The 26,865-nt window shown below is 41.6% G+C and overlaps 1 protein-coding gene across 4 annotated transcripts in view; it reads right to left on the minus strand.

Moving 5' to 3' along the window:
* Positions 1-26,865, minus strand: part of mid2 (midline 2) — a 150,532-nt gene that overhangs the window by 40,938 nt on the left and 82,729 nt on the right. For 3 of the 4 annotated variants that reach the window (XM_083891115.1, XM_083891116.1, XM_083891117.1), the window contains exon 3: positions 7,519-7,614. The exons of the other annotated variant lie outside the window; for it this stretch is intronic. In XM_083891115.1, coding sequence (XP_083747241.1) covers positions 7,519-7,614 — 96 coding nt within the window. The remainder of the gene's footprint in view (positions 1-7,518; positions 7,615-26,865) is intronic. 4 annotated transcript variants of the gene reach the window in all.

Here is a 26,865-nt window from a genome sequence, read left to right on the forward strand (position 1 = left end):
TGCCAGATTTATCTCTGATATTGACCAGCGACGCTGGGACATTTCCTGCAAATTTACGACGCCCCGCACGACACATGGCTCTAAAACTGAGAAGAATGGCTTTATGGACTCGGCGAAGGAGAAGACGATGCAAGTGCGAGGCATTCATCAAGCGTTTTATGTCAAAAAGTGGTAATAATTGGAAATGACTTTAAATTTAGAGTAAAAGACTGGCCCCATATCCTGATATCGTGTTTCTTTGAGCCTTAAAATGCTTACCACAGTTATCTCTTTACTGTTTTTGTTCACTTTATGTTTAACCTTGTGTCATCTTTTTCTTTATTTTTTACACATAATTACTGTGAACATAATTGTAGATCATAACACTAGTGATAACAGATTTGAGTTGGAACTTATGTGTTTATAGAGACACTGATACAGGCCTGTTATAGCGGTACATTTTTCAGTTTAGCCTACAGCAGTGATTTTTTACAAACAGCCTGAAACTGGCATACATACAGTTGGAGGTGCCCACTAACGTTGCCAAACAATAGGGGGTACATGGCTGTAGGTCAATTGTCTGAAGGGGTATGGGACTGTGAAAAGTTTGGGAACCATCCATCCATCCATCCTATTTATTTTCTACCACTTTATCCTCCACATGAGGGTTGCGGAGGGGGGCTGTGCTAATCTCAGCTGACATAGAACGAAAGGTAAACTTTTGAATAACATATTCCCCTCCTCGCCTGAGGCGGCGCTGCATCAATAATTACTAATCTGCTGGTTAATGCAGGACAACTTCTGTACCTGCAGCATCAAAATCCCATCAGTCTTGGGTTGTATCTTTTAATTCATGCGAACATACGACACATGCATACGCGGTGCAAAAATGGGCCATTTCTCCCGTATCCATATCGTTCTACGCAAGTGTATGTTTTGGTTGTGTTTACCCACAATGCCCTGCACTTGAAGGGAACCGAGACCTAAACCGAACGTTTTCAGGTGGGCCAGAGTTCAGTTGGTGCCCATCACAGTTTGGTCGCGCATTCACACCTCCCTCTACAAACAAACAAGACTTTTCCGAGCAAACAAACTAGGGATCGATTAAAACCCAAATTATACTCCTGCGTAATGTGCTCTACGTAGGTTACGCAGAGCCCTCTGCGTCGACGTAGAGCCTCTGCGTCGTTTCCGGCTGCACAAAATATTTAATATTTAAGTGTCCGTCACTCCGTCAAGGGACAACGGAGACAGCAAGGGCTGCGATTGGTCCTCAAGACAGGGCGAGCTAACGCTACTCTGTGGAGCTGATCACCGCCGACAGCGTCGCTGCCAAACTATAAATATGTCATATCTTAATACACACACCACATGTTTAGACTCTAAATGGCTAATTTCTCGCCTCAAATTATATTAAAACTGCGTTCCGGGACACAGAAACAGTCCTTCTCTCTCGGACGCCATTGCTCACTATAGCCAAAAGCACAACAACCTTGCGTAGCGACCCCTACTGATCGGGCAGGAAATTGCAGTGCTTATCTGTCACCACAGCGGGGAAGCCTGAAGGCATTACACAGTCGGAGAAGTATAATGTGGCCTTAAGAAGGGCTGGTGTGAATGCATCCTAAAACTTCCGATTTAATTCGTAAATTACTACATTATCTTTAATAACAGGGACAACAGCAGATCACTGCTGCATCCGTACAGAGCCTCCACTAAACTCTGCAGACACCGACTGTAGAACAGTTCTTCATTGTTGACAGACAGCTTAACAGAGATAGTCGGGCTGGCTTATTGAAAACCAGGAAGTGACTGTGCATCTACTGTAATAAAAGAAGGACTTTTTTTTTTTTTTTTGTATTTCACTGCGAGCTGTCATTCATCTCACTGCAGCGATAGCTCTGCATACAGCTAAAAGTGTAACTGCAAAGGCTTTAAAAGACAAACAACATCAATGTACCAGTAAGTCTCACTGATGCTCCAACAGAAGGATAAAGACAGACGAGATGAGACCTGATACACAGGATTACACGGCATTGAAGCCAACTCCGTGCATATTCTGCACACAGTGGGATCAACAGCATTGTACATAAGCCCAGACTGGCTAATGACTCACAGCTCATTGTTTAATCAGAAGACATTCTGTCTGAGTATTAAATACTACCTCTGTTTGATGTGAGTCATTTTATTTTACTCAGTTCTTCTGTTTCAGGAGGGGTCACCTGATCGACCACTGGAGTGAGCAGATACAGGAGTGAGATACACTGAGATCAAGAGACTTGATCGATGTAAAGATGCAGGATGAATTCAGAGAAAAGAGATGTTAAACACAAATCCAAAAAGCTCACTCCACTAACAATGGTTTGAGAGCAAAAAAAACTGAGATATTATGTAAAAATGAAAAGAGGGGACTCTGTGGGAATTAATTGGAAATCTGCTGCAAACTTTGACAATGAGGAATATAAATAAATAAATCTGTGAGCATATCTCGTTGAAGAAGAGGAGGGAAAACTTTAACTGCTACAAAACGGTGGCCAGAGGACAACTGAGACTTAGGACTAAACTTTATATTTTCGTTTCACTCATTTGCCAGATGCTTTTATACAAACCGTGTTACAACAGAGGGATAACACTGAAGCCTCGGTACGGTGAGAGATCTTGAAGTAAGCACTTTGTGCTGAACCTGTTCAATAAAACAGAGTGTGGGGAGATCGGACGCAACCCAAGTGCACAGTAAGTGTCGGGGTGTTAGAGGTGTTCTAAGAACATCTAGGTTTTGAAGACATAATTGAAGACGCAGCTGCTCAGATAACACTTGACAATCATGGTCCAGAAGGTTATGATTTCTTCTGGACTGTGAGTGCAAGGTTTCTGCAGGTTTTTAACAGGTTGAAAATTAGAGGTTTTCTAAACCATAATGGATTATATTTGAAGGCCTAACTCTAGTATGACGTTTTTTAGAGATTTACTATCGTAGCAGGTCCAGGGTGTACCCCGTCTATCGCTCTACGTCAGCTGAGATTGGCACAGCACCACCCGTGACCCTACTGTGGAGGATAAACTGGTAGAAAATGGATGGATGGATGGACTATTGTCGCTGCTCAAGATGGCACCATTTACTATGGGAACACAATATTTCGACCAAGCAAGGGTTGTGTATGCAGCTCACCATGGTGTGGCATCAACTACACAAATAGCACAACAAAGTGCAGCTCACAGACAAATTCCACAAAAATGGAGAACACACACGGTAAGTCAAGGGAAATAAAGGACATCCAGCATTTTGTGTGCTTTTGATTCTTGTTCTGTGGCTGTTTTGCACAAGAAGAAGACAAGCTTAATTTGACAGAAGGCTGCAAACTGTAAGATTTACCCTACCCTCTGATGTTAGTGACACATTGCAGGGTCTATAGCTCTATAGCTCCACCCTGTAGGAATCAGGCAACTGTACCAATTGGTACCCAAATGGATGGGTGCTAAAAACTGGGCCATACGGATCATTTATTTTTCGTAGCCTTCTCAACGTTTGATGATGGAAACACAAATAATTGCGAAACACACTGAACTGAACCAAACTCCACTGCTCTGTGTTTATGGGGCTATAGTTTAGTCTAGTAATTTCTATCCAGGACCCCAGTTACAATAATCACTTTCAAGAGTCACTGGGGCCAGAAAGGAGAAGGAATGTCAATACAAGATTGTGTTCCTTGGAAAAAACGGAATATGTGAGAACAAGAATAAGCCCATATGGTTGAATTCAGACACATAAACCTCTCTGAAGGCAAGCATTTATCTCCTGAATTAGATTTTTTGGTGGTCATGAGTATCCAGTGAGTTTCGATGGGCAGCCAGAGTGACTGACTGAAAACTAAGCCAGTCCTTGTATTTTCTACCATATGAAAGGCTTTTACTTGCCAGCACGGCTTTGATGCTGATTATAGCGACATAAAGAAATAACAGGAAAATACTGCAGACACTGATGTGCAGGGAATGTGGAACTGTTTTACACAGAACTGTTTTACACATACTGTATTTGCAACTGAGAAGTACATGGTTAAGGAAGTTGACAGTGCCACTGTAGCCGTGTCTATTCAAAGTGGTATTCGGTAAAATGGTCTTTACCAAACAGCAGTAGGGCTGAAACAATTACTTGAATAATCGATTACTAAATGAATTGTCAACTATTTTGATAGTTTTTTCATTATTAAAACAAGAATTCTGATCATTTTAGCTTCTTACATGTAAATATTTTCTGGTTTCTTTGCTCCGTACAAGAAGGAAATCATTAAAACGGAATCATTTTCATTTGGGGACAAAACAAGATATTTGAGAACATCATCATCTCCAGGTTTGACAAACCCTGATCAATACTTTTCTACATTTTATGGATGAAACCATTACTCGATTATGAATATCGTCGTTAGCTGCAGCTCTACTCACAAGTTTCTCTGCTGCCTATTCCTCATCCAGTCAGCTACAGTAACTGGTACTGAATGGATGCACAACTGCATGCTATTGCAAAACTGAAGTCATTGCCAATGCCCAGGAATGTTCCATGGTTTAAAACATGTTGGTTCATAATTCTGGATGTCAACAGGCACAGCAAACCAATTCAACCACCCTACACCAAATATTGTGACATGGATAGAGAGAGAGAGAGAAACAAGAATAAAAAACATCTGAAACAAAGAAACATCCTACACATAGTCAAATCAAAACATCTTTTCTAAGAGTGGAAAGGAAAACAAAACCTCAGAAGAGAACCTGCGGAGAACAGCGGCTCCATCACGGCAACGTGTGCTGACACACTGGAAGCAGATTCACACAAGTTTTTTTTTTGATCAAATCTTTGCCACCAATAGAGTGTGACGCAAACAAGGAGAATCGGAATCCAGGTCATGCTCACAGCCCGTCACAGATTTCCTACTTTGCACACAACCCCTCTTTTTAAAAATTCCCTTTTCTGTGTTGTGGTGCATTATTACTGAGTGTTTTCTTCACCACTGTGCCAGTGTATGTTTTGGTCAAAAAAAAAGATTGTTGGTCGTTACACTAACAGTCATGTCCTCCTTTTCTCTCCCCCTCGTATTGCCTTGCTCTATCTCACTCCCTCCCTCCCTCCCATATTGTACCCTTTTATTTTCCCTTCCCTTTGATGCTCACCCACTACTCTATTTCACTAACATTTCAGAAATCTCAAGCTTCCCTGCAGCCATCCATAAAGAGCCTTTGCACATTAATGTGAACTCACCTTAAATCAGTACACTCCATAGTTTCTCCTGTCAATACTTAAACTAGCCTTGTGACATTTAAACCACATAGTATAGTATAGTTATGACTGAGCAATAACACAGTTTGATTTAAAGGGGACATATTATGCAAAATCAACTTTTTAATCATTAAAATCCTTATGTTTGAGACTCTGGATGTCCTATCAGTCGGCAAAGTGTGAAAAAAGATGACTCACTCATGTTTTTGTGGTCCTCCTCAGTCTAAGTACAGGAGATAAAACACGCAATGTTGACTTCCGCGCTCATTGGGAAGTCACAATGTGCTAAATTACTGGAATTGTTTTCGCTTGTCCGTAAAACAAGCGAGGGCAACAGTAAAACAGTAAAAACCGGAAGTCCGCAAAACGTTTTATTCTTGGCTCCACAGTGCAGCACAGAGTCCTACACAAACTTCCAGCCTCAGAGGATTTATCTGTCCAGTGGATACATGTTATATATGACAACAATGTGCCTGCTAGAGCCTGCAAATGATCACTTTTCCAAATGCTAACTGCTGTTAGCTCCCAGTAGCCTCTGTGTCTGATGTCATTTCCTGTCCCTTAAGTTTCATTTTTTTTTTTTTTTTTTTATAAGGTGGACCTAAAGGGATACTACTAAACCGAGCGTTCTGAACAGGGCTGTTTCGGCAGGGTGATTGAACTGCTGTGGTGCTTCATCCTTACGGTATTTTGACCAAAGCATGTCACAGACATGTTCATTAGGACACCAGGGAACTAGTTAAACTTGGTGAAATAGGGTATAATATGTCCCCTTTAACCATGCACCCACTCACATGTTACAGTATCGCTCCTTTTGATGAATAAGTAATGGCAATCTTCTATTGTTGTTGTTGTTGGACGTGCAGCATGGCTATGCAAACGGAAATTAGAAGACGTTTTAATTTTTGTCTGTAAATGATGCATCACACAATGATCACTTGATCAGTTGGATGAGTGGCTGCATGAATTGTACCACATGGCATAACGAATGAACTACGCAGAACGATGGCGGCACAACAGCGCGTTTGTCCTCGGCGGCCATTAAGTCATCAACTCTGACAGCAAAACAACAGTGTTTTAAATAGCGAGTTGAAAGAGAATGTATTTTCTTGTGCCCGTGCTTGAGCACGCACAGTTGACTTTTCCAGCAACAGACAACATTCAGTGGCGGAGCATTAGCACTCCGAGGACCAGCTCCACACAGTACACCCCCATTAAATCACAGCAGGAGCCCCAAAGGTCAACAGTGACAAGACTGGCTGAGGTGTAATTTTCTACAGACAGGTTCATGCTAGGACACCGCAGAGCAAACATTTCTCCAACGTTGTGCACAAAATTGAAGCAAGTGAGCTGCGAAGAATTATGAGCCAGTGACAAGTCAAATAAAGCTCCCACTTGGAAGATATATGACGTTTGACAGATAATCTTATCGGTTAAGACTCCGGGGCATAAATTTCTTGTACGGGTGATGCTCATGAGAATTAATCTGTGGAGAGCTGTAACAGCGATTCGCCCTACAATAATGTTCAACACAGTCAGATGCGCGAGGCGCCAACAACGTTGTATTAAAACGGAACTGTGCCAATGGTGACCTTAGAGAGGCACGGAATCTGAATTTATTACATGGTGAAGACGTTACACACATCTGCTAGTGCCTTGAAAGTAGGAGAATCATGTACGAGAGCGTGTGATAGTCGCTGTAGCCTCAGTAAAGTGGTCATTGTAACACACGGATTACATAACTAGGCCTTTAAGCAGTTTGAGAGTGAACGGTTACTGAGTGCTACAGCTCATTATTTCTCCTCCAGTCAGAGTACAAGAGGTCCACTGAAATCTTTCGATATTTTTTCGCAGCTTTTGGATTGCATCAGTCGCTTTCAGTGAGAGTCAGATGACTTAACGGGAAGTAACTCACGCTGAAAGGAACCATTTTGTGATTGTCAATGAGCCTGTTTCACAGGTATACACATGTATCTTTGTATACGCTCTCTTCCTGAAGTGCAGTTTAATTTTTCTTCCACTGGCATCATGTTATATCTTCACTGAACAAACATTTCTGCAAATAACCTAGTGTAAAGAACTGAAAATTCACTACATGTGAGAGGAAAGGGGAAATGGAAAAAGGTAGAGAGGAGACAGAGTTCTAGTCATTTGTAGTTTCCACTGGACTTTCTCAATCATGCATGCATGAATGGATGGATGGATGGATGGATGGATGGATGAATGGATTGATGGATGGATGGATGGATGGATACACGGACGTCACTTACCTCAACTTGCTGGCATATCTGGATAAGTTTTGCCATTTGGTTTTCAAGTTCACTGTTCCTCTTCACCAGGTTGGTCAGGTTGTTCTCCAGAGTTTGCTGTTTGGAAGGAGGGAGGAAGGTACAGAGAGGACGAGAGAGAGGAAAACGGGGAAACAAGACGTACATTAGTGAAGTTGTCGGCGTGCATGGTTAACGCAGGACAGTTTTGAATTATGGATGAATCCTCAGCATTGTAAGCAGTGTAAGTGGAGGATTTACTCTCAACAAATGCATGTATCACAATTATCAAATGATATTAAAAGACTCGTGAAGATCTTTTCATCCTCAGTCACAAAACGGTTTTGTTAATATCATATATTTGTTGACACTGTGATCAAATAGTGTTGGACTACTACATTGGTCATTCGTCCACGAAATAATATATCCTTACAAATAAATGACTGCTGTTGTTAAGCAAACGACCATTTTAATAAGCCGCTATTCTGGGTAAAAATAATGCAAGGAGGGTTCGGGTTGGGGAGCTTCAACCACAGTGAATGACTCAAATAAACAAACAAAGGATTCTTACAATATGTTGTATTGCTTTTCAACAACTACAGGTGCTTGTTTATTAGTCCTTTACAATGCAACTACACCTCATACTGTCATTATTTACTTGCCACCAATTAAAAACAATAGACCTCCGTGTACAACTGTAATGATCTAACACTCAATCACTATGCCTGGGGTGTTTGTCAGATGCAAAATAAAAGACGCACAGAAAAAGAATCTCACCCATACACCAGTACAAATGATGGAAATGCAAACGAGCATACGGCAGAAATAGAACCGACGTTCAAAGGAAGCAAATCAACGATGGCGGCGATGATGATGATGATGATGAGGGGCATCAAAACCACACGGCACAACAACAACAACAACAATAACCACAGCTGCAAAGACGACATCAAAACAAAGGTGCAGACAAGCGGTGGGTGTTTGAAGTGGCTCTGCTCATGCAAGTGAAAGGGAGGTGTTCTGGACAAGCACCTGGCCACAGCACTACTGACTTCTGTCTGTCCTGTCTGTCTCCTCTGCCTGTCCCTCAGCCTGATTTACTCTGTCTGGCCTGTTTGTCTGTTTGACTTTGCACCCGTTTCATTATTTCTCTCTGCTGATGTCCCTCCCTGCATTCCTTCCTTGTCCTTGCAGGAGTCTACATATGTGCTTGTCTGTCTGTCTGCGACCCAGCAGCAGTGACAGGGGAGTTGTGAGTTGTGAGTGGTGGTGGTGGTGGTGGTGGTGGGGGGGATTGGTTGGTAAAAGCAGCCAGGGAACTCACCGCAGCACTTGTCTTTGAAGCCTCCATTACCGCATCTGACACTCTGCCCGGGCTCACCTGATAAGCCTACAAACACACACATCATACACCCACATAAGTGCTCACGTAAACACACACACACACACACGAACACACACACACACACAAGGCAACAGTTCCTTGAATGCAGATGAGACAGTGTCGTGGTGGCCCACTGGCCTGTTAATATCTGTCCCTGAAACTGGTGTTCCTGGAGTCCTGTGTGTGTGTGTGTGTCGGATGGAGTTTGAAGTGGAACATCAGTGAAAGGGGACAGATGGGTCATTAATTAGCAAGCTGGAGACGACGATGATTAATACATCAGAACACAGCTGTCTCTCGTGGGACAGCGGTGAAACAAACCCCTCTGTCCTCTTACATACATGCATGCATGTGTGTGTTTCTGTCAGTGTGTTACTCAGCTGGTGTCTCTGCATATTACAAAGCCTATGACTTTGCATATTGTATCCGTGCATGGGCTTATCTTCTGGTAATGCTTGCATCCGTGTATATATAAGACACAAGCCCTTTCTTTTGGCGAAACACAAAAGCTCTACAACGTGTCGATCGGGTTCGGTCAGACTTGGATTAGCACCCCAGTGGTTTCGGCCCAGCAGGCAGGAAGAGTGGCAGAGAAGGAGGACGAGGAGGAGGAGGAGGAGGAGGAGGAGGGGACAGATTAACAGTCAACAACAAACTCATTAAAACTCAACGACAAACATCGAAGATGGCTCGAGCCACCGAGGGTGACGGGAGGCAGAGGAAAAACACAGATTAAGAAAGTGGGTTAGGGTTGAGAGAAGGTGAAAGATGGTGCACGGCACGGCGGCGTCTGGATGTGTGAAGGTGGTATAAGACGTTAATAAAGGGCATTCATTTTTTAAAGCAACAACTATCATAACGTGGGGCCAAGCAACACATATTCTAATCCTGTGTAAATGTATTCAAATGAGTCAACCTCAATACGTCTTTTGCACATACTGCGTTTGCACAAAAAAACGCTGTCACATTTTTACTGACTATATTTTATGTTGGATATTGTTGTGCATATAGTATCTATTACATTAATATCATATATATTATATCCCATATGTTGCCTTCATTTTGTTTCTGTACATATCAACAAAATACACCTTATTTAATCTTATTCAAATGTGGTTGAGTTCACTGTAACTACACTCTTAGAAATAAAAGTGCTAAGTCGAACCATATAAGGTTCTTCGGCTTGTCCTCATAGGAGAACCCTTTTTGGCTCCAGGAGGGTTCCACCAAGAACCCTTTTAAAACCTGTTATTCAGGAAAGGGGTTTTAAAGGGTTCTCTGGATCAAAATGGTTCTTACTGGAACCATTAGTGTTACCAAGAACCCTTGAAAAACCCTTTCTTCGGGAAAGGGTTTTTCAGAAGCAAATGGTTCCAGGTAGAACCTCAGCCCTTGTAGAAGGACCCTTTGAGAACCCTTATTTCTAAGACTGTATGGTCATTCTACATCATGGTTAATTTTATCTACAGCTTTATTCTCCACTTGATGGACACAGGGATGCTGGTGTCAATCCCAGCTGACTTAGGTGAACGGCAGGGTACACCTTGGACAGGTTGCCACAGAGAGACAAACAACCATCCACTCTCACATTCCATTTCACATCGTCTAAACCCCTTTATCTGCATGTTTTTGTGGCCAAGTGGCCCGTATAAGTCCATGTGTATGTTTACTGGTCCAGAAAGAATCCAAGAAATGAGATAGAACTGAATGAATGAGAACTTAAAAAAAAGAAAGAAAAGGAGATGGAAGTAGAAGATGAGGTAGCAGCAGTGGAAGACTTGCTGTAAGGTAAGGGAGGCGGAAATAAAAGCAAGACAGAAATGAGTGATGAATTACATGTCAGTCGCTCGAGGCATGTGCTGGGACTAGCTGGGGTAGAGGTTATTAGCATAAGGTAATATCATCCATTCACCGATTTAGCTTTGGACTGCAGATGTCAGGAGAGTGGGACAGAGATGGAGGGGGCTGATGGGATGGAAATAGGCATGAGTCCCGTGCTGAGAAGGCCAGTGTGGCAGAGCAGCTCCAGTCAGGGCAGCCTCTCTAATTCAGTCACCTGTCTTTTCTGTGGCTTTCTTTTCCCCTTGTTATCTGTCTTCCTGTCATTCCCCACCTTTTTTTCTCTCCCTGCACAATGTCTTCTCTCCCAATAACCTGACTCTCTGTCTACCCTCCTGCCCCCTTGTCTTCCCACTTCAGTCCTTATTCTGTTCATCTCGGCACAGTCACAACTGCAGCTGCTGACAGCCCATCATCGTGGGTTAGATCACCGACCTCCTCCTATGACTTCATTGTGCTTCAGGATTCCCAGTTTCAGTCCATAATCTAATTTGTATGAGAGACAAAAGAGGACACGCTTTTTATTTCATATTTAGTGGAACTGGAGAGGCAAAACATGTGCCTCTTTCCTACAGGAGACATATAAAATTGAGTTTTTTCGAACATGCATTAAACTCACAGTTTAATCTCTACCACAACAGCAATTATAGTTGATTTACTGCTTATCCGTGAATTGCGTAAAATTACACCCCCAAATTAAATATGTTGTAATCTGTGTCTAAAAGGTACTGAGCTGTTTTCTGAGCATTATGACGGTTTCAAATTATATTACAGTAATCTCATTACAGTATGGTGTGTTGCTGCTCAACCTAAGGCAGGGGCTGCTATTGTTGTGACTGTGCAATGGAACGACAATGAAAGGACTTCTGCCTGAGGTTGAAAATTAAAGAACGTAACAAAGGGAGGTGTGAGAGGATAAGAGAAGAGGATACACATCCCATGACTATCCTACATGTTAAAGGTGCATTATGTAATAAATCTAAAGCAACTGGATAATATGTCACAGAGACTCAGGAATAATGTTCATATAACAAACTGAACTCACCAACAACAACAGAACAGCCAAAATATGCAAAATGCAAATTGCAAATGCAAAAATTTGCATTAAAAAAATCTATATTTTACAGACTGCAAATCATGTTTACGTTTTGAAATCATGTTTTGGCATGTGGCGCCACCTACCGTCGTCTACCAATCATTGCAGTCAGTAGAGTCTCAGCTGCTGAGCAACCACGGGTTGCCAGTTACAGTCTGAGCTACAATGGCACAGAGAAATGTAACGTAAAAGACCTTGGTATTTTGAATGTGAGTGTAGTTACCGTTTTTGGCCACATTCTTACATATGGCGCCTTTAAGCAGCATTAGGCTAAAAGGTTACCCCAATCTGCATCACTTGCCTTCATCCAATCTTGGGATGTTACAACAATGTAATGATTAAAAAAAAGGATAAGCAACAGCTGCCACAAGAAAAATGGAAGGAAATCTCCTGAGGCTAAGTACCCAACTTCAAAACTTTTATTTTCCTTTTGCATAAGTGAAACAAAGAGGCTAAAATGAAAGCGAGGAGGAAAAAAAAAAAAAAAAGAGAGGAAGAGATTAAACTTGAGGAAAAGCAATAGAATAGAGAAAAGCTCAGTTTACAGCTGTTGTGAACACAAGGCTTTTCAGAGTGTGGACGTGTCAGTAACACAAGCCTTCTGGGAAACGGGTTCTTTGTTTGAGGATAATGTTCCATAGGGCAGAACTCTTGAGACCAATGGTCTAGCTGTGGTGGAGTATCACAAAGGGGGAGTCACGCTTGTCTCATAATCCCCTGGCTGGTGCCCAATTAACGGCACCAATAGGGATGTTTAAGCTGTAACGTTAACGCTTGTTTTGTATCTCGTCTAAATGGAGTCCTTACATTTTGTCTTTGCTTCTTGTGAATTTAACTGGGTGACTCAGAGCAAAAACTGTTCATTAAATAGACAGAATTGTTTTTTAAAAAAAAGGGTGAAATTTAACACTGAATGTGAGGTATTAACGTTTCACAGTGTTTCTTTGTAGCTCTAAATATGATGCTACAGATGAGCGTACTCCCGCGACCTTCAAGCTATAAACAATTGCGTGAATTCTCGGGGGGGATCGGTGAAAAGCAGGAGCGCTGCAATAAATGGAAGTAGACAGTTAGAAGGTGCTTACTTTCATTTATACGTCTACAGGGAAAATTTAAATTAAGTTGCGGGGAAGAAGCAAAAGAGGGAAAGCTGGAAGGGTGAGGGGGGGGCAAGTATCACTGTGCCAGTCAACCTCTCTTTGGACTCTTTGCCATTTTATCTTAAGACTAATTATAAGGGAAAACAACTAACCCGACTACTACTATACTACTATACTTTATATATTATTTGTTAAGGCTGTGGACGGAATGTTCGGGACTATTTAAAAAGAATAAAGAATTGAAAAAGGAAAATGTAAACACCTAGAAATAGACGCTACATGAAACAAGGCCATATTCCAGGGTAACGTCCCAAAACTTCGGGAGTCCTTCATCAGATAATTTAACTTGAGATTACAGTCTGAGGAGGATCGTGTGATATTTGAAAGTAAGTAAAAAAGATGAGAATTTGATGCAGTGGATTTACAGAACGAGATGAAGTGGGGTTAGCAGAAAGCAGTGAATGCGGTTGAAGAGGCTTAAAGAACCTTTCTCTTTCATTTCAATCGGCCCACAAAGGTTTTTTTGTTGGAAAGGCGCAATTCAATTTCATGGATTAATAGTGAGAAAGGAAAAATACCATCTCCATGTAGCTTTGCTGCTACTCAGCGTGATCAACATCTACACTCAGGATATTGAACATGTTATTGATCAATATCTTAAACAAAGCACTATTTTGACCCAAATAAGAATTTAGAATTATAGCAGCAATTACGAAAAGGGTAAAATGTCAGTTTGATGCCAACAATGCTTTGGATAATCTGCAGACTTTGAGCCATAGATGTATTTTCTGAATCTATAGCTCAGGATTCTAGTGGAAAATGTAATTTACAACATATATCACTGGCTTGTCAGATGTGTAATGACTTGACTTTTGTCTTTGATGAAACTGGACTTTGACCAAAGTGTAACACGTTCTATAACTTTGCCTTATCTGTTCGAGACTTTTCCAATACTTATTTGAGCCCAGCGTGCGATCCTTGCCACTTCATTTGATTCATGAAGCACTTTCAGCCTATACAGGGAACCTAACTGAACAGTACATTATTGACCAGCAGGTATAAGTGGATCAAAATAGCTTCATCAACTGAGCTGTGTGCTGTGCAGCCCATAACAGCTCCTTGTTGTGCATGTCTAACCTCATCCACAGTAGATGCCGATCGCTGTGGGTGAGGTATGAAATAATCCTCTCCTCAAGATTCAAGCTGTAGCCCGACCACTGTGACTCCTGACTAAAGACATTATAATTAGCGCAGCGCTGCCTGGCTGCTTTGTGGAGATAGAGGATGGAGTACAGCTCTCATCGAGTATCAATGTAGCTCTGAATCAAACATCAATATTTAGGTAAAAGCCCTAAAGTGCAAAAGTGCTCTGTACTGATCACAACAGTTATATCTAAATGGGCTATGGTAGGCTTGTCTATAGCATGTGTATATTAATACGAGATACCTGTCACAGATAATTCTTCAGCATTTTAAAACGGTACAGACTGAAATCAATCTACTCTGCTACCACTGCAGGTAAGTGAATTTCCAAATGTTGTGTTTCTAAATACTTTTAGGGCACTGAAAGGTTACTGTATCTTTTATTAATACCTTAAAATGTAGGATTTGATAGAAGGAGCAACTCAATAGGGGGGGGGCTGCCCTCTGACCGCACAATCCAGGTTCATTCTTTCCAGTCGATAAACATCTTCACAGACGTGTCCTTCAGCAACGCACCGAACCTCTGCTGCCATCAGTGATGATATCATGGAGCTGAACTTTATCTCTGAGCTCCCTGTGATTCATTTTTACAGTGTACATTTGAGAGATGCATGACTAATATCTGCTCAGGAGAAGTCTTTCTCACTGAACTTTTGCACATTCATTTATGCCCAGAACTGTAACGTGTTGTACTGAAAATACAGGCTTTTGGAAAGGATGCCTAACACGTGAGCGTGTAATTAACACAGTCCAGCTCATTTAGTAGGGCTTCCCTGGATTATTATTAATCACCTGTCCCTGGCATCAACCTGGAACCTCAGCAGCTCCATGTGGCAGCTTGCAGCATCATGAGCTTCACTGGTCTTCTCTTAATGTCTTTTAAAATAGGTTTTAAATTCAGAAATGTACTAAAATAAACTGCATAAGTACAAAAGTGTAACATCTGTCAGTAAGATCATGTTTTTGTTGCCATTTTACTTGCGTAATATACATTCTCTTACATTTCAGATGACTTCCCTTCCTGTGTTTTTCCTGTCACTTTGTTTACATGCTCCCCCGCCATTGGTTTCAGCTGTGTTCAGTGTACTAACCTCACTTTTAAGCTGGTCACCTTTCAGTTTCTGCCAGTTCGTCTTATCTCAAGCCAGTCAGCGTACTGGCACGGTGTCAGTTGTTCTCCCCGAATGTATGACCTGCTTTGTTTTTTGGACCTTGATTTTGATACCATTGGCATTTTTGATTGCCTGAAATGCAAACCTTTTTTTTTTTTGGACTGATGGTTTGCTCCATCCCTACTTTGTTCGGTGCCCTACATTTGAGTCAGTTCATAGAGAACGGGAAAAAAAAAAGAACACCTAAGAGCAGGAGACACAGACAGACAATCCATGTTCAGTGGCTGTAATACAATTTTCTGGCTGCTGGCTTATTGCTAAATTCAGATGACATCGTGATTCTTTTTGTCTTGTTTGCTAAAATGCAATTTGCACCGCAATGCAGCCCATTGCTTGCCTTTGTGTTTCTAAAACGCTCTGAAACAGAAACACGTGGCTGCCAAAGAAAGAAATCTGTTATTCACACTAAACCTCCCATATTCCTTTAAGCATGAAGGGTTGTTTCAAGAGATCACTTTTATTTGGAGGTGACAAATGTTGATTAGGGACTCCATCCATTTTTCTGTCATTTTACTTTGCTGTCATCTACTCTACCTCTGCCTTTTCTCGCTGGACGTATATGTGGAATCAATGGACACTTGAGACACTGTTACAATGACAGTGTGAACATTTTCTGTCATACTGGATTAACATCTAGTTCGGCCCTCGGGTCACGATATGTTTACTGACTGTTAATAGAGCTCATCCAAGGAAAACATCTGAAGTCATTGGGAGGAGACTGATAAAGTTGGTGTTGGCAGTTGGGGTTTCATTCCCTCCAGAAACAAAGCTGCAAAGCTGTGTACACACAAAGGACGACTGAGATGACAGTTGTAAAGTTTTCATTGCTGCCCCACAGCTTTGAGAGTTCTTGATGGGGGCTTTTAACCACATCACTTGTGGCAAAGTGACAGACCAGATAATCCAACTTCCAGCACATTGACAGCAACACATTTGCACTCGTGGAAATATTCATGTGCACTTCACAGACACTGAATATGCAAGGCTTTCTGGTTGAGCTGGTTCATGCACTTTAAAGTCTTTTGAGATGATGCTCCCTGGAAGAAGCAACTGATTCAGGATATATGTAGAAATGATTTGCTTGGGATAGTATCACTGGAATCGTCATGTACCTCTTCCTCATCAAAAGTCATGTTTCCATCATGGTACAGTATGGTACAGTTTGGAATGGTTAAGCCCTTGGTCAGGCTTCCATTTCGACTGAGAACAGTACCTGGTAGGCAGAGTGTGGGCTATGCTTGATGGCCGTGTCAGCAAGATACGTAGCATGACGTTTTACCGACATCAAACCAAACACAACAACGTCAAGCTTTGTATGAGAATAAACTGCTGTTGTTTAGGAAAGATCGGTCCCAAGGGAGTGACGCAAATCATTACTCTGGTATCCCGAGGGAAGGGTACCAAAAGTGGAACACTTGGGACAGGCTATTTTGGTACTATTCCTATTGGAATCCAAATTAAAATACAAGCATCAATAAATCAATCAACCAACCAACCAACCAACCATCCATCCAACCATCCATCCAACCAACCACCCAACAAACCAACCAATCAACCATCCATCCATCCATCCAACCACCCAACCAACCAACCAACCAACCAACCATCCATCCAACCAACCAACCAACCAACCAACCAACCATCCATCCATCCATCCATCCATCCATCCATCCATCCATCCATCCATCCATCCATCCATCCATCCATCCATCCAACCACCCAACCAACCAACCAACCAACCAACCAACCAACCAAAGCATCTTCAACACATAGATCAACATTGCAGTCAAATGTACAGTTTTTTTATATATTCATTGTTATTTTGAGACTAAATTAAGTTTTGGATGTTTCTTATAACCTTTCCAAACATTATTCCACATATTTCTGACATATCATATGAGGATTAACATAACATGGAAGACAATGAGTTCAAAACAAGAGATTGCTGACAGGGACAAAACTAAATGAGGAACTAGCCTAATTCTGCCTAAAGGTAACAAACTTAGCCAAGCAGCAGCTCTTCAGCTCAATAATTAACACAGTATATCCAATTTAATTCATTTCTATGTAAAGTATAAAAGCACAACTTCAGTGTTTTACGGCTTACGCAACAAGACATTTTTTTCTTGGCAATAATGGTCCTGGCACATCAACAACTTACTGCAGCAAATTGTTGATGTCAACCCTGTTTTTGTAAAGTAAACCAACAAAACACATTCGCTACAAACACTTAGAGGAAAGAGCTGGAAGGAGAAAGACTTTTGTTATTTTCGGACAAGTTTCTGGTCAACATGTCAAACCACGTTTAAGATACCAGACCCAGGCACATTAAAATCACCAGTTCTCAGTGAAAAGAACAAGAACACAGTGGTGAAATAACCTTCAAACCAAATCGTCGTCTATCAAAGGCAGAAAATGCATTTTCTTTTTGAAGAATGACCTTGTGTCACCTTCTTACATCTTGCCAGCGAATCGCAGTGTATTAACTCTCCATTACTCAAGTAAAATCACTCCACTGTCCGATATTAATTTGATTCACAGTCTCCGTCCTGTCCGCTGACAGACTTTGTATTGATGTCCTTATTATTAGTCAAGATGGGAGGATCAAGTCAATGTTTTTCATGACTCTTGACAACAACTTTATCAAACAGATGGATACAAAACCTGAAGTGCACATTTCCTGTTAAAATGTGTTGAGAACCAAGGCCTCACCTGTGGGTTTGCCGGAGACATGTCAAGTTGAGGTGAGGGCTTGTCATTTAAATCACGAGCGATGATGAATCACCCTGAATTTCGACATCACAGTATTCCTTTTCTCTTTTGTTTTTCCTTCCGTGCCACATCTGCTCTCTCATCATCGCTCCTCGACAATGTCAGCTGTGCCCTCCCCTCTTCGCGTTCAATACTAAGTTACAGCGACTATAAGTATGTATGTGCTATTTCTGCATCTCAATTTAAAAGCGATATAGGGTTTGCTGCACATGTTGCCTAAATAGACAAAACAGACATCACAGAACCGCTCTCGCTTCAGTTTGAAATGTCAGGTTTCATCTTTAATAATTTAAACTCGACAAATTATTCCATTCTCTCTTTGGAGTTTGTTTGTCATCTGGGTGCTCGATGCTGCTGCGCGCATCGTCTTTTTTTTAAAGCCACGTAACAGGAACAATAATCTGGCGTGACTGACACTTTCCCAGTTAAAAGCTTTGCACTTGTCAGGCTACGGCAAAACCACCGGAGAAGTTCCTCTGAGCTCATGGACTACAGAATTGGGTCGGTTCTGCGAGAGTGTGATAAGGCATTTCGGGTGAGAGGGTTAAGAGGGAAACGAACGCCTCATCTCTGAGAGCATACATGAATAGCGTTAGCAGCAGGAGAGAAGACACAGAGAAGCACACGTCATTGTGTGTGTGTGTGTTAAAATTTAACTGCCACCTGATATAAGGCATTTTATTGCAAAAAACTGATCTAAGAGAAGAGAAGTATCTGATTCCGAGGTAAGTTTTACTGCAGTCTACAATTTTTTGCTTCTTGAGAAACGTCTCCTTTGATACTTTTGCTTATCGTGACAGATTTGAGCATGGTTTTAACCCAGTCTGCCGCAAATATACTTTTCAATTTCCTTGCTTCTCAAGATTAAAAACCTTGCTTCTGCAGATCCCATTTGAACAGCACTTTATAATGCGATTTGAAGCCGTGTAACATTATGGAGTACTAAAAATGTTTCCTGTGCTATTTTTACGTGAGGGGATAAATGTTTGAAATGTATTTCCATAGACTGGTTTCATAGAAACAGTGAGACTCTCCACTCTGAGGTGTTTTATGTGGCCCACCGCAGTGGCACCCCCCGCTGGGCCCTGCAGGCTTTCGGGATAAAGATCCCGACTCTCATCTGCCCGGTCTGTGGTCGGCAAAGTGCGCACAACAAATCATATGCAAACATACTCGTACACAAAATACACACTCTCACACACACACAGTGTGTCAATGACAAGACACAGTGTCTCCATTAGTATCAAAAGGGGGCTCCATTCAGCCTAACAGATGAGTTTGCTTCCTTCAAAATGCTCGCAGGGATTTTTCCATTCTGTACGTTGCCTTATCTAATTGGACTAACTGTGTTTCTGTGTAGTCACGTCACTATCATTTATCTATAAATGAGGCCATCTAACTTTAGTCCTGATGGTAGCGACATGACATCTATATATGACCCCCGTAACCATACTAGCTGCTGGCAGGATGCTCAAATAAGAAGAGGATGAGGGGGGGGGGGAAATAAAAAAGACCAGAGAGCAAATGTAAGAAAAGTGGAATAGATTGGAGATGTAAATGTTTCCTCAGATGTACTGCTTGGAATGTGACATGTTACATGACAGATTAATGTGCTGGGAATCCCAGCTGCAGCAGACTTATGGACATTTAAAAATCTTAAGTCATGATGGCTGAAACGCATAATCACGTCGCTGCGGCTCAGCGTCACCGCTCTGCATTTGGCCCTGCACTAGAATCACCATAGTGTGAGGAGGAGGACACACTCTGGACAGTGTCTGAACGTGGTTAAGACACATTCCCCACGTTCCAGCGATCCACGGTTGGTTTTCTGGCGTCAATATCTGCAACAAGCATTCCTCCCTCTCTCTCTCTACGACTCCCAGGGGAGCTCAACTTCTCTTTCCCAACAGAATCTTCCACGGGATATTCTTGCAGTGATGTCAACGAAAACAAAAATGTGAACTAGACCTTGTAGCAGCAGATATATACTGTGCGTAATATATTCAGGCTCTGAATGTACTAGCCATGCAGGGGCTTGGGAAAAAAGGAGAAAGGAGCTAAAGGGTCAAAGAGGTCAACACATATGTAACAAATCAGTGCAATAAAACCTGTCAGGAGCTTAACATAATTCAAATGTAATTACCAAATGCAGAGATTAAGAAATACAACTACAGGATAGATATATTCTCTATAATATCTTGTTGCTGAGGTGGGGTTTTGGGTCAATTAAGGACTCTGTAATAAAATAAAGTAATGGCATTAGCTGGATGGCTTTTTACGAGCACTGCCAGCTGCAGCACATTCTAAGGGGAAATCTCTAAAGAAGTTGTACAGAGGTAAAACAGCCAGCTCACTAAAACACAGAGAGGGTTGTATGGTGTGCAATCTCCTTATATTTCTAGTCTAGTGTTACTATTTTATTAAACTAACACGAGAGAGCATCCATCGCTATAGGAAAGCGTTGCTTGCGGTCTACAAGACCCGTGTCTACGGCGTGTCGTCACTGCAGAGGTTTAGTGGACAGGGCGCCGACTGCTGCTGTCACCACAACACCGGCCAGAAAGGATACGTAATGTGTCCCTTTTTAGAATCCATAAAAGACGCCTTCGTGTGCTATTAAGCATGCATCGGTGCGCCGCGTCGGCTTTAAGAGCGCTGTTAACCCGCGTTCTTAATCTCTCTGTCACATGAAATGAGCGAGCTCTCGAGTCAAGTTTGCAAAGTCAATCCATGGTCATATTGTCCCGCTTCTTTTGGGTCCTGGGGAAGCTAAAAACATCTGAGGGAATGCACGGGTTCACGTGTGGCGACTACAGGCCTGAACTGCTAAGTACAAGGAAGATTTAAATGTATAATCGCAACTCACATTCACACCCAGAAACAGTTGGATTTTCAACACTGTCTATTTTCTGGTTCTGATCCAACATAGGGATTTGACGAACATAATTACAGTAATAAATGTGTGACTGCAGTCGCTGAGGCACTTTCCAACTTGTCCCTTGTTTCTTAAATTAACACTTAATGACAAACAATGTAAATACACAGCAGTTCACAGTGTATTCAAAACTTTCCTTGAGGCGCCGTGCGCTTGTCTATCGGAAACATTTGTCAGTGTGACTGCGTGAGATAATGACGCTCGCAATTGTGTGTGTGTGTGTGCGTGCAGAATATTTTGAGAATGCATGTTTCAGGAAGTGATAGATTCACGGGAATGGAATTTCTGTCCAAGGCAGCTGTGTCTGGGAATGAGGGAGATGATCGAGGACAGCGTGAAAGAATGGTATGGTAGGAAAATGATCTATTTAGTTAGGATATTTTGTATAAGACGTCTGCCCCATGACTAAATCCAAATGCAAAAATATAATCCTGTATTAATCATTTAGATGAGGCAAATTTTTTATTTTAAATTAAAATTAAAATTATTAAAAAAATAAATGGACGACTATTACAACTAAAATACTAGATGATACTTAAAAACCAAACTATTAAATTGGTTCATCTATCACTTTATAATTATACAGAAACAGCACTACAATAATGCAAAAGTGATTTACATTAAAACCTGAATGATTCTGAGCCTTTTACACAAAAGCAAAACTCTGTTGTTTCCCATTTTTCACCCAGCCGTCCACTAATCAGTCCACTAATCAGATGCGCAAATACAACAAAGAAAAACAGTTGGTAATATCTCCATTAATCAATGTTATCCCTTTATTTATCTTGTTTATTCCACTGTTGTGATTCTGAATGAAGCCAACTGATTAATGACTGACTGACCTTCAGAGGGAAGTCATTTTGCTATGTCTCTGTAATGGACTCGCTTAACCTGAAAGAAAAAAAAAAAAAAAAAAAATAGCCTTGTGGAAGGATAAGTAAGAAATGTGGCCTCAGACGACATCATAGATAAAAAAAGAGAGAAACTGAGCTCAGTGAAGGAGATGATGATAAAATGTGTACAGGTCAGATTAGTTTCTTTCTAACTTCAGCAGCTATGGCCTGCATCCAGCTCTGGTCGTTTGCTCCCAACAACCAGTGTCGCTGAGCTCTTTAGCTCGATGCCGAAAGGGAAAACGATGTGTTTTGCAATTCAAGCAGTGCCAACAGTGAAGCCGCCTTGGGGCCGAAACTGAAGTGGGAAGAGTCGCTGCTTTTTGAAAATGAATAGCACTACAGTGTGAAACTGTGTGATGAGGAAACCAAAAAGAAGAGATTAGAAAGGCTTGCAAATTGCAAAACATCATAATTTTGTGCCGACATGTTTTTCTGAAAACTGAAAACAAAAACACGAGTTTTGATGTGTATAATTGGATCGTCGTAGTGAATGATGTATAAAAGATTGTGATTGCCAGTTATTAACTGCACTTTATGTGGTTCAAAACTCTAGCCCTGACGTTAAAGACCCTGTAAAAAAGAATATTGTACAAGTTTACAACCAACTATGACCTAAACCATCAGTAGACGAGGCAAAAGTCCATGTGGTCCATCGGTGAAGAAGGTTTGGCGAATCATGTTGATGTTTTTTCAGCTTGAATTTTGAATCCCATTTCTAGAAACCCAACAAATTTAACTGGCTGTTTGGATACTTGTTGTCGCTGAGTGAATAACGGAATGATCCATTTTCCCCCTTAAAACAATAATGATCAGATTTGTGATAGTGGACTGGAGTCACTTCTTCCTGCATCTGTGATAGATGCACTCATCTGCACAGTCTGAGCAGTTAGCCTTCAGCTTTAACTGCACTCAATTACTTGTTCCTGTAACCATCAAATCCCCAATTCATCTTTAAGACATCACTACAAATGTATGCAATGGATTTGTAGCATCAAAATGTACCAGAAGTCACTGTAATATTTGGTAACGAAGAGAAAACTAATGGGTGAGCCATTGTTTTGTTTCACTGAATCAGAGCTCCATGTTTTCCTCAGGCCAGTGACGACGTGCAATTCATCTCACATTAGTGTCATTAGTTCAAACTACGGATCTTCCCAGTGGCGACTCATGATTCCTGCCTGGCAGCCAAACAGCAGGATGCAGAGTTTATCATGCACACAACACACACACACACACAAAGGAAGCATGTGCACAGATTACACAAATAGGAGCTAGTCTGGCATCTTCAGCCTCTATGCATCTGTGCACTTAGACTTTAGCATATGTTTTTTGTGTGGGCAAACACATTCAGGGGTTGTATGCTGACATTTTGCTGTTAGTATAACAGGCTTTGTTGCTTTATCCACTGTTCCCGATCCACAAGCCACGTACGGCAGACTATATTAGTCGATTTCATCAAACCATCACAATCTCACAAATTGCCCAGAGACTCTAAAAATGTAATTTCTCAATCAAGCCTCGAAGTAATATTCTCAGACTGCATGTGTGACAATTTTCCACACTGAGCGCCTCGTTTCTCCTCATATAAATGTGATCGGTGCCACAGATAGTTGGAGATTAATACCAGGAAGTGCTTACTCAGACATCGCAGGGAAGTAATGTGGCAATAATGTCTGAAACGATGGAATCAAAAGACTTGGAAGTCAGTGGAAAACAACATCAGCGAGAGGCATGACGTGTTTTCCACTGTTGACTAATGTGTAAAGCCCTCTTCTGTTTGTGCTGCGTTGCTGCCAGCCATCTGACTAAAATGCATAAATACTAATGAGTTTGTGATCTTCCATTATGATACAAGACACACAAATACAAGCTTCTCTAACAAAAAATAGACACAGCAGAACCAAATCTCAATCTGCTACGCATGAATACACAGTGGGTATCCAGGCAAACACTCACATAGCCACATATTTTAGTACACCTGTTCAACTGCTTGTTAACTCAAATATCTAATCATCCAGAGCACGAGAGTGGAGAAGAAAGTTGATTTACTGTAAGTGATTTTAGACATGGCTTGGTTGTTAGACATGCTAAAGGGGCTGTTTCCAAAACTGCTGAACGAGTGGGATTTTCATGCAGAAGCATGTCTAGGTTTTATAGAGAATGTCCAGTAAGTGGCAGTTCTCTTGGTAAAAGTGCCTTATGATTCCACAGGTCAGAGGCGGGTACTTTAATGGCAAATTTAATTTATTTGTCTAGAGCTAGAGCTACCCAACACCCCTTTCCTGCCACAAGATACCAGGTCCAGGTATTCTAATTAGGATGTCTAGACTCAACTTGGCACATAAATACAACATCCTGCAGAATAGCTCTGGGGGGGTCGGCCCCAATACCTGCAATAGACAAAAGGGTGTGAAAGCACGGCCTGGAGAGGCAGACCCCTGCAATAGTTTAGCTCTCGCCATGCTCTGGGTCTTTCTTCATCTTCGACCATGATGATGATGGCAAGGCAACAGTAACTCTAATAACCACTCATTGCAAGCAAGGCATGCAGAAGACCATCGCTGAACACACAACACATCCAACCTTGAAGCAGATGTGCTACAGCAAAGATACTGTTCTCAGCAAGCCTGACTGAGGGCTTTACCGTTCCGAACTGTACCATGATGGGTACACGGCTTTACTAGGATCTAGGCTGATGTTGATAATCCTGACTATAATTATGTGCTGCTGATTACAATGTTTATGTTCTCGTGCTAAAAATGAGTAAAAAGAAATACATTTCCTCAGTATTTACTCAATGTAACTCAAAATCATTAAGTTAATTAATAGGTATAAATGACAGAGGCATTTTGTTGCCAACCTAATTCACAAATGTCTGATTTTAAGACAAAAACAGTAAACACTGACACTTCTATTCAGTGCATACTTCATAGCATTGAAGAACAATATCAGGCATCTGAACTGAGAACAAGAGGCACAACTGAACCTCGTCTCATTTAGAGAAGAAAAGTGAGTTAGGTAATGGATGCATGGAATGAATATAGTTCTAGAAACATACACATACAGTTAAAGTGTATCACTGCTGACACCAAAGCTCTTAAAACCATTCCACTTTCTTTTTGAATAACAAGTACATTATCATATGCATGATGTACTGGGTAGATAGGCTTTCTTTTTTCATGACCCAGTAAAAACACATGCATGATACACAGTTGTGAAGTACTGACTTTGGCTCTCACACACACATTCATGCAGATTTCCTGATGGGTACGTTAGTGCACAGGCAGAGTAGTGGCTCGCTCATACACTAAAAGCTTTCTACTACATTCTTGGGGGTTCCATCAGCATGACCAAGTACGCGCCATCTCCGCACAGAGCCATGATTTCCCCCTGGTATCGCACACTCAGCTCCCAATCTCTCCACACGTCACACTTAATAGCGTCTGCTTCGATACATATGCACACCCACATGTGCTCACAGGCACAAACACACCTGTGAAGACTGCCCACACCTTTAAAGGCAATCATATGGCCTCCTACACACAAACACATTGGAGTCTCGCTCTCACCGGCAATATGTTGCTGCAGCATAGGTGGGTTTGTGTTTGTGGGGGGGGGGCGGCCTAAGAAGAGGGGCAGAAAAAAATCAGGGGCCAAATTGGCGAGGGTGAGACACGGAGTGGCAGAAAGCAGGTGGGAAGCGTGGCGCTTATGTGCCTGCACAACACAACAAAGTGTGAGACACACAGTGACAGTGTGTGAGGACAGTGACAGAGACTGAGAGTCTGTTTATGAGGGAAAATAATAAGAAAGTTGTCAGCGTGCGTAAAAGGAGAAGGAGGTTTCAGCTTGGGCGAGTGTTTGACACTTTCTTAATTTCCACTTTCAGTCATTACCGATAGTGTTTGTTGCAAAAATCTAATTAGAGTAGGTGAGCTGCGCGAGTCTGATTTTGTGTATTGGCTTGTGTCTGTCCATGTGAGAAAGGTCAAAGCGAGGTGATTCAAATTCAACAAATGTGTGCCACGTGTGTGTGATCATCCACACGTGCCTTATCCATATGCATAAAGCAGCAGTGGTGCTGGCTGATGCACAAAATGATGCACAAAGGGAGAGTAGAAGATATGAAGGAGGTGGGGGGTAAAGAATGCACGGAAAGCAAAATACAGATTATGGAGTGGAGGAAAGGTGGGGGAAAACAGGAATTAATCCAATAATCTCTAAGAAGTGCTTTTCATTTTTCTACTCATGCACATAACAGACTATTGTCTGATTAAAGTAAATGTGAGGCATGTCAAGACCCTGAACACACACACACACACACACCATGCTGCAGCACACGTGACACCACAGAGAGTTTTAAATCTGCCACTCATTTCGAGTGACAGGCTGCGTGTCACAAATATCAGCTGCTCTGCAGACATGTCAGCTCATTAGCGCTCGCTGCTGAGCACGCACACTTCAAACACATTAAAGCCAGAGAGAGATATAGTAATCTGACTACAATATACGACTTATCCTTACAATGTGTTTACCAATTGCCCTATCGCTGTTCCTTCATTAGCAAATATGTGTCACTTTATCGTTCTTTCACCTTTACTTTGTCAAAACAAGGTGTTTGATATAAATTGCCATAAAGATATAGGACATTATTATCTGCGTGGTTATTTCTCACAGTAGAGCACAATAGACTAAAATGTCACACTGGCACATAATCCGACACTATTATCCAAGGATAAATACCAGAATAATACATTTTTGAATAAAACAGAGCTGGGATAATGGATGATAAAGGTGACCAGCGAAATCTAATCCAGGTATTTATTACTCTGCACTCTTACAATAGTTTTCCAAGAAGGAAAAAAAAACACTCGTATATGCAGTTGGTGCCAGCATGTGGTTTACTCAGAATATTATGTAAATCACATCATGGACAATAATGACAGTAACAGC

The sequence above is a fragment of the Microchirus variegatus genome (genome assembly GCF_963457635.1).
Source record: "Microchirus variegatus genome assembly, chromosome: 6".
NCBI lineage: Eukaryota > Metazoa > Chordata > Actinopteri > Pleuronectiformes > Soleidae > Microchirus > Microchirus variegatus.